The 16,115-nt window shown below is 40.5% G+C and overlaps 1 protein-coding gene across 3 annotated transcripts in view; it reads right to left on the reverse strand.

Moving 5' to 3' along the window:
* The window catches only part of gria2b (glutamate receptor, ionotropic, AMPA 2b), a 57,502-nt gene extending 41,660 nt beyond the window's left edge, over nucleotides 1-15,842 (reverse strand). For all 3 annotated transcript variants that reach the window (XM_030061987.1, XM_030061985.1, XM_030061986.1), the window contains exons 1-2: nucleotides 15,561-15,842; nucleotides 15,251-15,391 (exon numbers count right to left, since the gene is read on the reverse strand). In XM_030061987.1, the coding sequence (XP_029917847.1) occupies nucleotides 15,251-15,391; nucleotides 15,561-15,645 (226 nt within the window). In that variant the 5' untranslated portion in view covers nucleotides 15,646-15,842. The remainder of the gene's footprint in view (nucleotides 1-15,250; nucleotides 15,392-15,560) is intronic.
* Between the last annotated feature and the right edge of the window lie 273 nt (nucleotides 15,843-16,115).

The following is a 16,115-nucleotide window of genomic DNA, read 5'->3' on the forward strand; positions in this document are numbered from 1 at the left end:
CCTTCACAGCAGCCTGAGCACATTTGTCACTGATCTAGTTGCTGCACGGGGCTGATTTTGACCTTGTATCTCCAAAAAACATACAGCGGCAACACCAGACAAACAATTCATGTGCGTGTCAGTAACCATACTGTGTACTCCGCCGTTTGATGGACAGCTTCGCCCAGATGCCTTGCAGCTCTAGGAGCAGATTCAGGCCCTAAAGGGACTCAAACCCCTAATCCTGTCAGCATTGGTAGCATGCTCTACTCAACGATATACACAAGGTCACTGAGAATCAAAGGAACCGATCAAGAGGAATATATCAAAGAACTGTATGTGCATCCGAGAACGTTCCCCATCAAAGTTTGAACTAATATGTTTCTACGCCCACTCCTTCAGGTGCTGAAGTGAGCCTGAAACACACACACATACACACACACACAACCACGTACTGTACACAGCAGCACACACAGGCGCGCAAATGCTCAAGCGGTCCCTGTCACTGCTGCATTCATGGGAATTTGTTGATGTAAAAACACAGTCTGACAGCTGTAACATTTAGCCAGTGCAAGGAACAGAGATATGTCCTATGTCCCATCCTGTGCTATGCTCCATGAAAACAGTTTTATGTTTGGTTGGGGTATGCACAAAAATACTCATATAGTGTGACTGTCTGCCACCTTTAATGTCTTCGTTGTGCAAGATATCCTTTCAAGGATTTTAATACTTTTAATAAACCAGCCTGCGATGCCAGTTTGACCCACTCTGACTCTTCTGGCTTTGTCGCCGAAGTGAACCTGTGGTCAGGTTGAGTAAACAAAACGTTAATTTTCAGTATAATTTTTTTTTTTTACCCCTTGGAGGAACATTGGCCCAGGACCATAGAGCCGTGATCTGGTTTAATTCCCTTGCTAGACTGATCCCTGGGTATCACAGCTCAACCCTGTTCTCTCTACACTGCAGAAAATAGCCACTATGCAGTATTCTCATTAAGTGCTGAACCTTTAAATGCCATCTCTTTAAACTGAGGAAATCTGCAAAAGGTCATTACATGTTTTTTTTTTCTTATCTGAAGAGCAATTTCACTTGTTTCGAGATATTTCTTGAACTAAGATCTGTATTTTCTTTCAAGTTAGCATCATTTGATTCAAGAATATGACTGATTAACAATTTGATTGGCTTTGGGAAAAAGGTGAAACAAGGCAACAGTAAAATGTTGTCCACCGTGAACTCAACTTGTTCTGATAAGAAGATCATTTTAAGACGCAGTGCAAGATGAAATGACTTGGTAAGGACGTCTTTGGCAGCGCACCACCATGGGATGCTGCCTGGGCGACAGTCTCATCCTCTTAAGCGGCCGGCGGGAAGACTTCTGGGAAGTGTCACCGTGGGCGAGTGCGGCACATTAGGATATGTTTTTGTCTGGCAGCTCTTCCGACAGCTGCTCTCTAGAAGTACAGAACAATTCAGTTTGCATCAACTTCAGGAAAGCCTCCATCCTCTGTGTCTCTCTTTATCCTTCTCTCTCTCTTTCTCTCTCTCCCTGGTTCTTAAAGGATTTCTGAGGGCACTGGAGGTGGATGTGGGTTTCACAAGCAGGGAGTTGAATGGGTTTTCTCAATTTAAGAGGCTGGAAAAGAGGCTTCATATTTGGACACATATACATCATGTAATCAGCAAGAAGTGCACTTAATATTTATCACCAATATGAAGAGTTTTAGACCAGAATAAGACATCCACTTTTTAAAAAATACAGCAAAAACTTCAAATAAATAGCTGTCTGTTTCAAAGGCTTGATAATTTCACTTAAATTTCACTTGAATTACAAAAGAAACACTTGAGTTGTGTCGTGCTTTGGAGGTGCTTTCTTTGTATTTTTTCTACAAATCTATCACAAAGATTTCTGATATATTGAGTTTAAATACAGCAAAATGCTGTGTTGTGTTGCATCACGGTGCACGGACACTACAATCCATCCCACTGTAAGCACAATACAGAATTCTTCCGCCATATTGATTCTGCAGAGCCAGCCCATGCATCACACGGAGCTACTTTGTTCGCATTTGGCCTGTCTCTTGTAATAAAACATACTGTATGTCCATTGACCTTTAGTGGAAATACCAGAGGAGAGTTTGGATCTGCTGCTCTATGTTCTAATGATCTTGGCTTTGCCAGACCAATATTAGTTACATCTATAGAAACACAGCTTCATCCAGCGTCTGCGAGAGCCGCTGCCATGGCAACCAGACACTCACTGTTTGCTGAAGATGAATAGGGATATACCAGGGAGGTGGGGCAGAGTGAGAAATTGGTACATACCGTCCTCTGCTTTCAGGCTCCCATGAAAAGACAGATTTTCACATTGGCCGTAAACCCAGTCTAAAGATTTTACTAAACATATAAAGAAACACTAAGAGCAGTGCAAGTCTTAAATACTACTACTAATACCAAATCTTATTAGTAATACTAACGCCAGTACTAGTGCTAATACTAATACCAAAACTAATAGTGATGCTAATGCAAATAGCAGAACAAATACTAACACTACTACTAATACTAATACCAAATCTGATGCTAATGCCCATACCAGAGCAAATATTAATACTAATACTAATAGTAACACTAACACTAATACTATCAGTACCAATGCTAATACTAGAATTTTTTTAAATAAAAAATTTTACTTAATCAGGAAATACCTCACAGAGATTAGAAATATCTTACTGACACAAATACTAATAATATGAATATGAATATAAAAAACAGTAGTAATATATGCAATAGGGATCTAAGTACTAGTACCAATACTAATATCATTTTTTAAATTTTTATTTAAATCTTTATTTTACCAGACGATATTTACCCAATATGTAATACACTGTATTGTGTTATACAACAATATATATTATATTATATTATATTATATTATATTATATTATATCTGCTCAAGTCTATTCTGCTTTATTCTATACTAAACAATGCTATACTATAATGTCCCAATACCACACTATATTTCACTATGTTATATCTACTATACTGTTATGAAATGTGATACAGAGGGATCTGAATACTAATGAAATCAAATGTTTACAGATCTCAAACGTGAGACTATGAGAGTGGTTACAGCTCAATGATCTGCATGAGAAACTGAGGAAGGCAGCAACTCTTACTCTCAAGCACAATCTTCATTTTTTAATACATAATGCTTCCTTGTTGTTCCTTGCAACCCTGCCAAAGCTTGAGTCAGGTGTGCAAATCACGATGAATTTCGAATAGTGCTTTCACTTCAATAACCGCGATCAATAATATGCACTCAGATTGTGTTTGCGGTCTGTTCTTTGGAGCGTCATCTCCCTCATCATATGGGGTATTTTATGCAGCTTTGACTGTTTTTGACAAGCATCCTTAAAACACAAAAGGCTGTTTTGTTGTGCCTGCACAACACCAAACTATGACTCAGTTATGTTGACAGAACACTGGACCATTGCATGATGATAATTGCTCTACAGTAATCTGTTTGTTCGCCTGGAAAAACAAATATCACTTTTATGCGTGCAACAGGAGATTATATGTAATTAGGATATAACTGACAATTACAGCCACTACAGTATGACAGGCTTCCATGTCTGAATGTGTCTTCTAATGTGGTGGAGTATTATATTGCAAGGATTATAGATGGTTGCGCCGCTGTTGAGTATTTTCCAAAATGTGCTTGGTGTAAGTTTCCTTGACGAAGCGAGTGATTGTTTTATTTATTTATTTATTTATTTTTAAAGAGGTCTGGAACACAGTGTGGGAGAAGGTGGAGGCACACGGAGCCAAGTATCTGCAAGGAAGTCTTGAGAATGAGTCAGGAACATTGTTGGCAAAGTTCTGCCTATTGGCTCAGTCTTTTTTCCCCCGATAATAAATGTCTTGTTTTAATCTTATGTAATTTCAATGATATTAAGCTGGAGCACAGGTTAGAGAGTAAAATTTGTCAAAGAATGGTCCATTTTTCTATTTGGATATCAGTGTTTTTTAACTCATTAAAGAACTGAGAAATACAATACCCACATTGAGGTGTTTACCAAAGATTTAGGATATTTAACTTTGGCTAATAAGGCCTCTGTGTGAACACTGTACACTGGAGCAGAGCCAGGCAGGAATAAAAGGTCAGTATCGAAGGCGTTTTATTGAACGCAGTGCTATTATTTCAGCTTCGTTTTGGCAATCAAATGGTGGAGTGAAAAAGGAACTGTCAGATAATTTATGCAGCTGCCCCCTTTTCCCAATGTTTCTCCTGCTGTTTTATCACAGCAGGGGAGTCGAGGAGCTGCTAATAGACATGGGGGGTTGTTCTTCGAGTGTCATTTTGAAACGAACGTACTGGATTGGACTGTAGTGTCATCTCAATCTGATTGGTTGGTTCTTGAATTTCTCCAATTTCCTATCTGTAAAAAAAAAAATAAATAAATAAAAAAAAAAAAAGCCAAAAAGCCCGCAAGCAGCAATAAGTAGGATTTTTACCGCCCCTTTGCACAAAATGACCATAATAGATCTGCAGGGAGTTAATGGGTTTATTGATCTATACCAGGAGCTGAAGGATTATTGTACTTCCCAAGATGCTGAGATTTCCAGCTTTGAAACTCCATTTCTGGCTTTCATTTTGTTTTGGATTGCAATGTATCACCGTTTTTGTGACCTTTCTGTGAAATCTCTGCCCTAATCAGCTAGCTTGCTCTTCTGAAAATGCGACTTCATTGTTTGTTTTAATTACAGGCCACCATAATTCGAGTGAAGGCGGTGGGTGGGAGGGGGTCGGAGGAGGGAATAAGTTCTGCCGGTGTTGTTGTAATTTTCCAGTGGTTGCCAATAAAGGTCAATAAAGGTCATAAATTACTTCCCACTGCTTTTACAGGTGGGAGTTTTACTGTCATTTTACTGGATCATTTTGCAAATTGAAACTGCAACTGCTGCACTCTAATCTTGGACCGGAGTGGTTTTGGATCCGGCCCCAACTGCCTTTGGTCTTGTTCTTGTCCTGGTCTCGTTTGGGGGTTGCCGTGACAACCACCCTGCAGGACTCTTTCCTATTTATTTTCCGAGCCGAACAGCATGGTGACAGACACTTGTTTCTGATGGGAGGATATTCTTCATGCTATATGCACTCATACATAGGCACACAGGATAGTGTCCATTTGCATATTTATCTGTGCACACACAACTACACACACACATACACACACACACACACACACACAGATCCACTCACAAGCATCTATATTATATCGAATTCCCTGCCACTCTCTCTCAAAATCTATTTTAGATACACACAGCTCACACGCCCACACACAGTCTTACTTTCATTCTGCCAGACAGGTGCACACACACTCTCTCTCACTTACTGTCTTTTTTGCACACACACCAACGCCCACAACAATAGCCACCCCTCCACCACCTCACACACAAACACAAACACCCACTGATTTCATGTCAACCCATAATCTCTTTGTCTCAGCCCCGCACACTCTGTTTCTCACTTTCTCTCACACATACTCACAGACACACACACTCTCCTCAATGCATAATGGTATCCACCCCCAAAACAGATACAGTCCAGTTTTCAATCCCTCCACTCCTGGCAGATTCCACCAAATCCTTTCCTTACTGACCCATGTGACAGGCGGATCAAAGTGCCCGCCCACTCGCTGCGGCCTTACAGGGCTTCACACAGTGAAGCACCCGAGGTTCCTTTAATGGAAATGGACTGAATCACAGCTCCAGGCAGTGGGGGAGCAGGCCTGCTGCAATAGACTGTGAGGAAGCATGACTCCTCCAAACTTCAAGATTCAATAATGATTCAATACTAAGATGCGACTTTTCCCTTGCTTCGACATGTGTTTTCTACATCATTGCTTTATTTATTTTCACTATCTACGTCTATCAATTTATTATTGTCTATCTGTGGTGGGTGTGGGAGTGCTGAATTAGGAAGGAGAGGCCCATTCTAAAATATTTAGATATTGTTCAAAGCTGTGAGTGGCAGTGTACCATGGGACCATATTGTTGTTTGGTGGTGTATTTATTTATTTATTTATTTTTAATTTCCATGGATAATTACAGTAAATATGATATCAATTTCATCATGTCATTGTCAGGTTTATGGTTTGTCTGTAGTCTGATAGTAGATTTATTTATTTCTTAATTAATTAATTATTTTTTTAACAAATATAAACTGTAAACATCAGGTTTGGCTGACAGTCCCTCAGAACAAGGGCTTCTGTCTAGACGCAGGATTTAGAGCCAATCATCCAACAATCATGCAGAGAAAAGAATCTATCGAAGAAAGAAGAAGAGATGCAAATTGCATCAAGAATAATTGCATCAACAGATCAGGCTAATGTTGCATTTTGATGAGGGCTGCATCTATCACCTTTTTCCCAACTGGAAAACGTCTTGCTTTCTTTTCTCAGTATCACTGTCATTACTACTTCATCATTTTGTGCAGTAATCCCAAAATTGAATACAAAAAGTTCACATTGGTCCTTTGCAGTTTGTGGCAAAAAAAAAAAAACAACCTATATATATCAAAATATCAGATGCACAACCTTCATCTTGTGTTTGCATGCATAAATTCCATGATGTTTAGAGTACATATAAGTGACACACTGACAGCTTCGATTTAGAGAGAATTTGGCATCCAGATGTCAGAGGAAATTGCTTTCTTGTTGTTTACATTTATGTAGGCGGTGGGCCATTAAGGAATAAATTCTGTCAGAGCGCCATATCAGGGATGTAGCAACACAGATTTCTCGGCAACATAGCTGACAAATTAAAGAAATTTGTTTTTTTTTCTAATGGACTGAAGCTCTTTATGAAGTGAACGACAGCCTGTACTGCAGGTTGACCATTATAGCAAATAAAGCAGAGAATGAATTACATTTTATTGCGCTGATACCATAATACATGCCAACATGCACATATGTAGCTAATTTAGTTGTTGATATGTTTAGAGACAAGTGCAGCTGAGGCAATTCAAATAGATTTATTGTGCTTGGTGAATGCACTGATTCTGATTAGTAATAGTTGAGTATACACTGGTTGCCGCGAGCTATGCTCATTTAGCAAGTAAACAGCTGCTGTGCTGTCAAACAAATAGACCTTCCAAGGAAACAGCAGTTTTTCTTCAAAATCAGATTTCCTTTTTTTTCCTCTGTTATATTAAAATTGTGCCACTGAAGTAGATATGGAGAAAAAAAAATAGATGCTGTGTGGCTCTGGTTCTTACAAGTCTTATCACTGGCTGCTTGTAATGTTGGTGATCAAGGAAATCCAGCTCATTTTACTGTTTCACTCTCTATGAGCCCGTCTGGCTAAATCAGTCAGCGGATGCTTGAAATGTGACTGTGAGCGAAACTGGAAAATTCATATGGATGTGGTATCCACCTTTAGCTTGAGTCATGCCTGTGCTTTTAAAAGCATCCAACCTGCCCACACACAGCTGTTCTTACATGTCCATTTGCATTGCACTGCTCAATAATGACAGAGCCCAAAGATGTGCTTGTTCGCTGCCCGATCGCTCACCCTCTCTCTCTCTCTCTCTCTCTCTCTCTCTCTCTCTCTCTTCATCCTGTTGGGTCATTTTCTTTCATCATTCCCCATTTTTTGTCTTTCTCTGTCTCTCTCTCTGTCTCTCTCTCTCTCTCACACACACACACACACACACACAAACACACGCCCTAATAAGTCTGAGAAGAACACGCTGTAAGGCAATACAGGACAACCAAATCGAATGTTAATCACCATGATGATGGAAAAGTCAGACTCTGCTCTTTGCATGCTAATGAACACTCCCTCTTAGCAAATATAGGAAATTAACTTGGAAATATATAAGGCTCATTCTCAACTAATCCAACATCATTTTACCAAGACAAACATTTGGGTGTCAGATTCCTATATGGACATGGTTTTACAGCTTGGTCAACCCTTTAAGCCTGCAGAAGCAAGTGGGGTTTAATGTGTTTGGCTCACGTCCTCTCTTCATATGAGGTGGTGATGCGTGATAGCATGTCTTCTTAAAAAATGCTTAAGTCATTACCTGTCTTGAGCCCTTGACTTATAAAACGGCAACAGTCTAGATAACGTAATGAAGCCCTTCATGGCTGCACTTGGCAGAGGCAGTAACGTAAAATCAGATAATGGAAAATGAGATGAACTTAGATGAACTCCCAAGGCAAATTTGGGTCATTGGAAGCACCAAGGAATAGTATATAGGTATAAATAAGTAAGGGAGGAAATGAGCAAATAAATTAATATATACATGGTACATATAATTAATGAAGGCTCAGATAGTTTTTGTTGTTATTGCTGAAAAGATTGTCTTGGTATGTTTGCTGTGCATAATCAGTTTTAGTTCAATTTTGGCTTTTTCCCCAAGAATCCCTCTTATTTTTATTTTCAGTTCCCCTAATTTCAACCACAATAACCTTGACTGGATGCAAACAAATTTATATTTTCCTTGATATATAGTTGTAAAAGTGACTCTGTATGTCTACAAGGTGTTTGTGTGTCCATAATCTGCTTTTGTGTTCAGCAGATGGAGACTGCATGTCCACAACACTCAGTACAAACACACATTTTACTGTTGCAGTTGTGCTGCTTTTCATCATATCGGTGATAAGTTGCAGATGCCAAGGACAGCTGATCTATAATCTTACCAGCTAGCCTTACATCTGCATGACACAGTGCCTTGCTCCTCTAATGGATTTAGCCTCTGCAGGGGTTTCAGACTCTGGTAAATATTAGAGTAAATACCTTTGCTGCTGTTGCCCCTGTTGTCGCCATGCTATCGTTTAGAGTTTGACAAAAAGCTGCAGAAGAATGATTGTTTGTTTCTTTTTCTATCAGATTAAAGATTAGAGAGGGGACATCTAGAAAGATGTGCGGGGATAAAGCCTTTGTTCCATCTTGTTGGGATAAGGATCTACTCTCTAGGGAGCCAATCCAAATCTTGATTCACAAAGTACAAGAAACGTAAAGAAATTAGTCTTGGTGGCATTGCCGCAAAGATAGATTTACCTGAGATAAAAACAAACCAAAAACAAAACACATGGTGACTGAGGACAGGAAGTGAATACACAGTAGCAGTCAGTGTTCAACCATTAACATGTATTCAGACAGGGTAGTATCCAGTACAGCAGCTGTAAGGTAGGACAATCAAATATCAATTACAGTGTACAAGAAAATCTGGACCATCAGAATCTGAAAATCAGGTGTGAAATCAGTTTTCTGTCCTTCCCTGATATCTGCACCATGGAGTGGGACCCTCCATCTGAGGTGAAAGCAAATAAAATGACTCTGTATTACATCATCCCGCCTTTGCTCAGTGCTAGATGGGTGAAATTCCATTGTGAATAATGAAGTAAATTTTACCCTGAGCTGACATATTTATCCAAAGTGACTCGTACCGTCTGCTGTGGCTGAGCAGTGACAGAGTAACACCTTCATGTAGATACATATATAACTCTATTCCATTAAGTTACCGTACAAATAATGTATTTTAATGCTGTGAAAAGTTACAGGATTACTTGTGTACACTTAAAAAGCAAGAAAATAATGAAGCTCAAAAGGCCATTTAAATACTTTAACATCTTATTTGCTGCTTTATAGACTACATGCAGTGCAATAAATAAATCTGAAAGCCACTAACATCACTGAATTTGGGTTAGAGTAACCTTTTTTGGCTGCAAAGTGCATGTACTGTGTCCCACTAATCATCATTCTGAGGCCCTTTTCTACTGTAAAAATGTTGCTGATGTAAGGTTGTGAATGTGTGGGATGAAGCAGTCAAAAAAGTTTGCTTCATGCCCTGCTTGGAACACAAATGCACTTGACCCAGCTGCCTAGGGCGCAGTGAGCGGACGAAGCCATCTGATATGAGACAGGAGGCAACTGCCAGCTAAGAGCCTATGAATCATGCTGTAAATGATACTGTCTCAGCCTTGTGTTTCTTTTTTTTCCTTTTTCTTTTTTGCTTTTTTTTTTTGAGGACAGAATGAACAGGGCTTGGTTGGGGGTTGTATTCAGGGCAAGCCAAGGCCCATAGAGCTTTCTTTAGCCTCATTTTCTGACCGGCCAGCTCCCAGGCCTGCTTAATATTTCACAGCTCCCTCTGAAATGGAGGAGAATGCATTTAATTAAGTGTGAACAATAAATTGGCTATAACCAGTGCACTACCATGCATATATGGTTGGTTGACACTTTTGATCATCCAGCAGCAAGCCGCCAGAATGTGTGTGTCCCCGAGATGCCACATGCATGTAGATGCATGAAATTATTGGGGCAACGTGATTCAACCATGACAAACCAGAACTTTGATGTGTTAAATCAGGTGCCTCTGTCAGTGAACTCAAATCTGCTCTGTTGGTCTCACAGGAGGAGCAGTTTGCTTTGAAATATTAAAAAAAAAAAAAAATCACAGTATGGGACCCTAATATGGCAGAGTATAATGTATAAGTCGAGGCAGGCACACACACACACACACACATACACAGACACACAACCACACACGCACATGGATGCATGCATATAAACGCACAGACAAGGAACACAGAATTCAGCATAATGCAAATGTTAACCTCTGTTTTACAGTAAAAGGAAAACTCTCCACTCTTATGTATCATCAGTCTGCGATGACGCATTTGTCAGTGGATTCCAGCAGTTATTTTCGGACGAAGTGCTGCACTGTACTTTTTTGGAGCACTCGCTTTCCCTCAACCTTTCCCGTCCACTTCTATGTCAGTTAGTGATTTCCTACATTTCCCAGAATGACTTTCAACAACCCCGCGCTGCAGATGTGTAGGTGGTTTTGCCAGTGAAGAAGATGATAGTGGAGAGTGTTTGTGCTTGTGTGCTGCGACTGGCTGTTCAAATTGACAAAAAAAAAAAAAAAAAAAATGACAGATCTGAAAGGAATCAAGCAGCGGCTGTATTGTATTCTGGTCCACTGGGGCCACTGTGAGGAAACTGGTATCTCTGTCTCTTCCACAATGGATTTCACCCTGTATGACTGCTGAACGTCATTCAGGATGGAGGAAACTCTTACTCTTTGATTTTGAGAGACATGCACGAAAAACCTGACATTTGTTGTTTCTCTTTTAGATAGCTAAGAAAAATCTGCTATTAAACTCCATTGAAGCTGTGATGGAAATATCTCCACGTGAGGTCAAGTCCATGTGGCCAATAATCTATGGTAATAAGAAAACAGCACCACCAAGCAACAAATGGTGCCAGAAATGCAAGGTACGTTGTTTTGTTTTTTGGCAGTGTTCAAGTGTTTTAGGGTGGATTTTTCTTCCCTTAAGTTTGTGAGCCGGTGTAGCAGATGTGGCTCTACTCATGTCTGAAGTTTGTAAATACTTACAAATTCATAGCTGTAGGTGGACAGCACACACACACACACACACACACACACACACACAAAGACACTGATTTCCCTGGTGCTGGCAGCAGATGCAGGCCTGTACAGATGAACTGTTATCGACTGAGCGACGTGTTCTCCCTCCCACTGCTCTGACACATTGCCTTGATGAAGTGCGCTGCTACACTGGCCAAGCATAACCAGATCATGATACATCTCTAGATAGACGGATAGATGTTGCTGATGCAGAAGTTACAGTATCATGCAGACAATATCACAATAAATAGAAGCACAACACACATATAAGCTATTGCTAAAAATACTAAAAACCTAAAACTAGACCTCAGGTCTACTGCACTCTACAGGTATTTTCTGGATTGGGAAGAAATTATAAGACTATGTTATAGGCTAATATTGGCCTTTTAGTAAATAATTTATAAATTGAAAGCTATGTGGTCCACTGCCATTATGACAGAGGCTCCTGCTTTACTGCAATTAGATAACAACAGTCAGTAAAATTCATTCTGACAGTCATTTAATGACTCATGTATTTGATGCGTTATCTTTTTTAATACTTCAGTATTTGATATATTGGTTAATCTAACTGTTGTGCACGTGATATATGGAGAATTAGATAGACTGGCTAGATGGGTTGTCGAAACATGTGATGATGATAAGTCCGATTTATGTGCTAACAATTTGTGTTTGTGTGTGTGTGTGTGTGTGTGTGTGTCTTTTATTAATCGTAGAAATGGAATTATATAACACTAGCAGTTCAATAAAGCCATCTAATCTAATATAATCAAAGTAATTTTTCAGCAACATTTTGAGTTATTTATTTAGTTATTTATTTTAATTTAAAGGCAGTACCCTGGAGTTTCTCAGACTATTGAATAGGTGGGGTCAGTCACTCTGCCTTTAAGAGCTACTAACCCCATAAGAATTTCATTAGTCTGGCTTTCATTTGAGAGTTTTAATATCCCATGATGTTCTGAATGCTTTCCCTGAAGCTGTTTCATCCTGACAAGAATACTAATGTGGCAGGAAAGACTCAATACATGTAATAGCAAATAAATGGAGATATCTAAAAGCAAAAAAAAAAAATGCAAAATATTCATTATCAGCTGCTTCAGTAGAAAAAAATATCAGTAGCAGTATCTGCCCTTGAAAACCCATACAGGTCCAAATTTCTTTTGTGGCATACAGTATCCTGTAGGTCCACATGTAGTTCTTTGTGATTCAACTCCAGCAACATAATTCACTCTGTGTATGGAAAACGTGATATTGTTCAATCTAAAATGGAGGATCACACCTGATGCAATGCTATGGCAAATGATAGATGTTGATTTCAAACGGCTCTGGCTTGTGATAATGAGGCCTGCGGGCAATCCTGGAGGCTCAACAGGCCGTGATACAGACACTGCCTGCTTGTCATGTTGTGGCTGTGAATGTGGAGCATCACCTCCCATCCCTCCTGTAACTCCACTATGTGCTGTCTCATGGACGTCTCAAGCTACACTTTAACACATGGACAGTGGTTGTGTTAATGCACTGTAATTACAGACGGCGGAGAACAGCGCTGTAAGGCACACTGCCATCTACTGGTTTAAAAGTGTATCCCCTCCCCCCAGAAAAAAAAAAAAAAACTCCCACACTCCCCATAGATTAGGTAAGCAGGATTCACACACATTTTGTGAAGGACAGAGATGGGCACAAAGATAAAGTCAAGGCACTGGGTTGAGAGAAAAGTTGACCAAACCTTCAGCTTAATATCTACCCTTTCGGCATCAAGCAACATAGTCAGTTCAACATCACAGAGATCCATATCAAATCACCATGCCAACCAGTTTTTGTCAGAATAAACACATGCACATAGTAATTTTCACATCAGCTAATGATCAGCATAATCAGTTTCCACCACTGAATATGGATGCTTTTTTAGATTTCATTTTAATGAAACACTTGAATCCCAAGAAACGGTAAGCTTCACCACCTTTTGTCATTCTATCAGTGTGTGTCTCAAACAACAAGACTGCTCTGGAAGTTAAGGAGCTTCATATCACTGGCCAAAGGTGACATGGGAGGGTGGAGCAAAATGGGACAAAAAGATAACAGAAATAAAGAGTATGAAACAGAAATTTATAGGCACCCCATACTGGCAAAATGCATTTCACACAATATCCTCAGAGGTGTCTTCAATTATGCAACGAATTGGCCAAAAATGGCATTCACTAGAAACATATTTCAGTAGCTATATGTTTTGGACTCAGTCGTGCAACACACAAAAAAATATATACCTTTCAATTGTGCAAACTGTTTTTCCAATGAATGTGACTGACATGTAAAAAATATAAATATACATATTTTTTTTCTTGAGTGCTGTATGCACGAAATGGATTTTTTGGCAGCACAGGACATGAAACATCTCCGCTCCGGTCCTTGACTCCTTGCTGTGCGTCCTGCTGATCAACACCTGACATGCCACCGTCTCCACGGTGCCAGCATCACCGCGGCTGTGGCGCGCGCACTGTGGCTCTCCAAGCCGGAAGCTATTATATGGTAATGGAGATCGATGGGAACCGATGCGCGCACCAATCAGAAGCTCTTTGGATTTATGTTTGAGGGACTGTTGAAACCAACAGTCGCTCGGCAACCGCCTAATGAAATGTACCAGCCGTGACCATTAAAAAAACAGACTTCAGACCCTGTCCAACTGCCTCTTGATGTGGGCATTTCAAAGAAAATACTAAGCGCCTTTGAGAAAGGAAGTGATTAAATTTGATTCCCGGTGATAGAACTCAATTTTATATCCTAGTCCGTTTTTCTCACGGAAATTGATAATTCGTCAAGAAGTGACGGGCAATCAATTCCCCAAAGTGGATGTGAGGTGGAGGGATGGAGGTAGCCCCAGATGGGCACTCCTGCTGTTTGCATGCAGAGTCGTGATGCTGTGCTTAGCGTCTCCAGGAACTGCCCCGACAGTGGGCCAATTCGTTTAGGACCCGGGTCAGTATTTATTGCGTCCTCCTAATCCACAATGCAACGTTTACCACTGTGTTCAAGCGTCGCCTGGCCACTACAGCTGATGCTACATGTATCTCCAAGCCCTATAGGCGTCAGGACTTGCAAGCCAACAATGGACGAGCCCCGCTCCCCCTGAGCTGGGAAGATACGTGACATCGATATCGACTGCACAAAATGCCATTCTTAACAAGCAATTAATGAGTCTTGTGATGCAGACTGTATCTTTTTCTTAAAATGACTCTATGTCCATGGGGATGAGACAATCCTACTTGTCTCCAATGCAGTTTATCTTGTTTCAGGAGGCAGATCACCCCGCCGGTATCAAGAAAAATGACATTTGATTAAAGAACAAGCTGCGTTTTAATTTGAAATAAGTATATTTATCACATCTGAGTGGTGTATTTCTCCACTCCTTTCAGGGGGAAATAATAAACCTAAGGCTTTAAGACTCAGTGTTAGATTAAATTACTTGTTAAGATCGATATTTTTGCAGTGCATGTCTTATTGTTTGATCTCTGAATCTGAGCGAATGAAAACGAGATGGACGAGCCACATTCCCCATCGCCGTGACTGACGGTTACTGTGGAAACCAACTTTCCCTTGCCAGCGGATGCTCGTTCAGTCTGAACTACCACATCTCACATATCCCTTATGCTTATTAACACAACTTAGACCAGAATTCTTAATCCTACACCATGTGTCAATCACAATCACTGATTCCATTATTCCAAACTCGCTTAATTAAACACACAATATAAACAGCAAATGACATGGATGCCAATAACTGGAGATAATTGTTTTCACTCTAAAACTCGAGAAGTGATGATTTTTTTTTCTACTTACAACAGTTGGTCACAGCGAAACTGTTGGCCACTTCCAGATTGTCAATGTGAGGCGTCAATCTGAATTCCGAGGTGCCAAACTGAACCATTCCTATCCGAAAAGCGCTGTACTCCTGATCCGCGCCCCTTGGAAAGAGTCCCCCTGAAACAGACACAAAATAGCATGTACTCGCACAGATCTATCTTAATAAGCGTATTTGAGTTCCCTTTTTCTTGAGAATCATGCACACACTCGTTGGCTGTAAGGCACTCCGTTAAAAAAAAAAAAAAAAAATCATTTTTTTTTTTAACTAAATGGAAAGGCTACATACCAATTTGAACACTGGGAGAGCCTCCGAGCGCACAGCCCCATAAAACCAGCAGAAATAAAAGGGATAATTTCACTATCTTTTGCATGTCCACAGTTGGGGTGTCCACATCCACCAACAGCCCGATATTCCTTGTTTCCTCCACAGTCGTTAGATCCGACACATATTGGACACTTTCAAGCCTTGAGGAAATTCGCCGCAGAAACGCACAGTTTTCTGCAGGTGGTTATCAGTGAAAAGACTCTCGCTCCAGCACTGAAGGAATGGTTTCCTACAATGTAGATTTACTGTTTCTTCTTCCGCTGTTCCTCCTCCTCGTCGCTCCCCTCCTGCCGGCAGCTGATACCTTCTCTAAACGCACAGGGACACTGCGCGTCTCCGCTCGGCGCGCCGGAGATCCTTTCAGCATCACACCCACATGTGCGGAATGTTAATGAGAAGGCGCTCAGACACGGAAAGAGCCGAGCGCCTTACACTTGGTGACAAGAGTGCATACATTGTTCACATGGGTGACCCCGTGGGACTCAAACCCTTTAACCCCCTTGCAATGGTAGCACC

This window comes from Myripristis murdjan, chromosome 10, assembly GCF_902150065.1.
Source record: "Myripristis murdjan chromosome 10, fMyrMur1.1, whole genome shotgun sequence".
Lineage (NCBI taxonomy): Eukaryota > Metazoa > Chordata > Actinopteri > Holocentriformes > Holocentridae > Myripristis > Myripristis murdjan.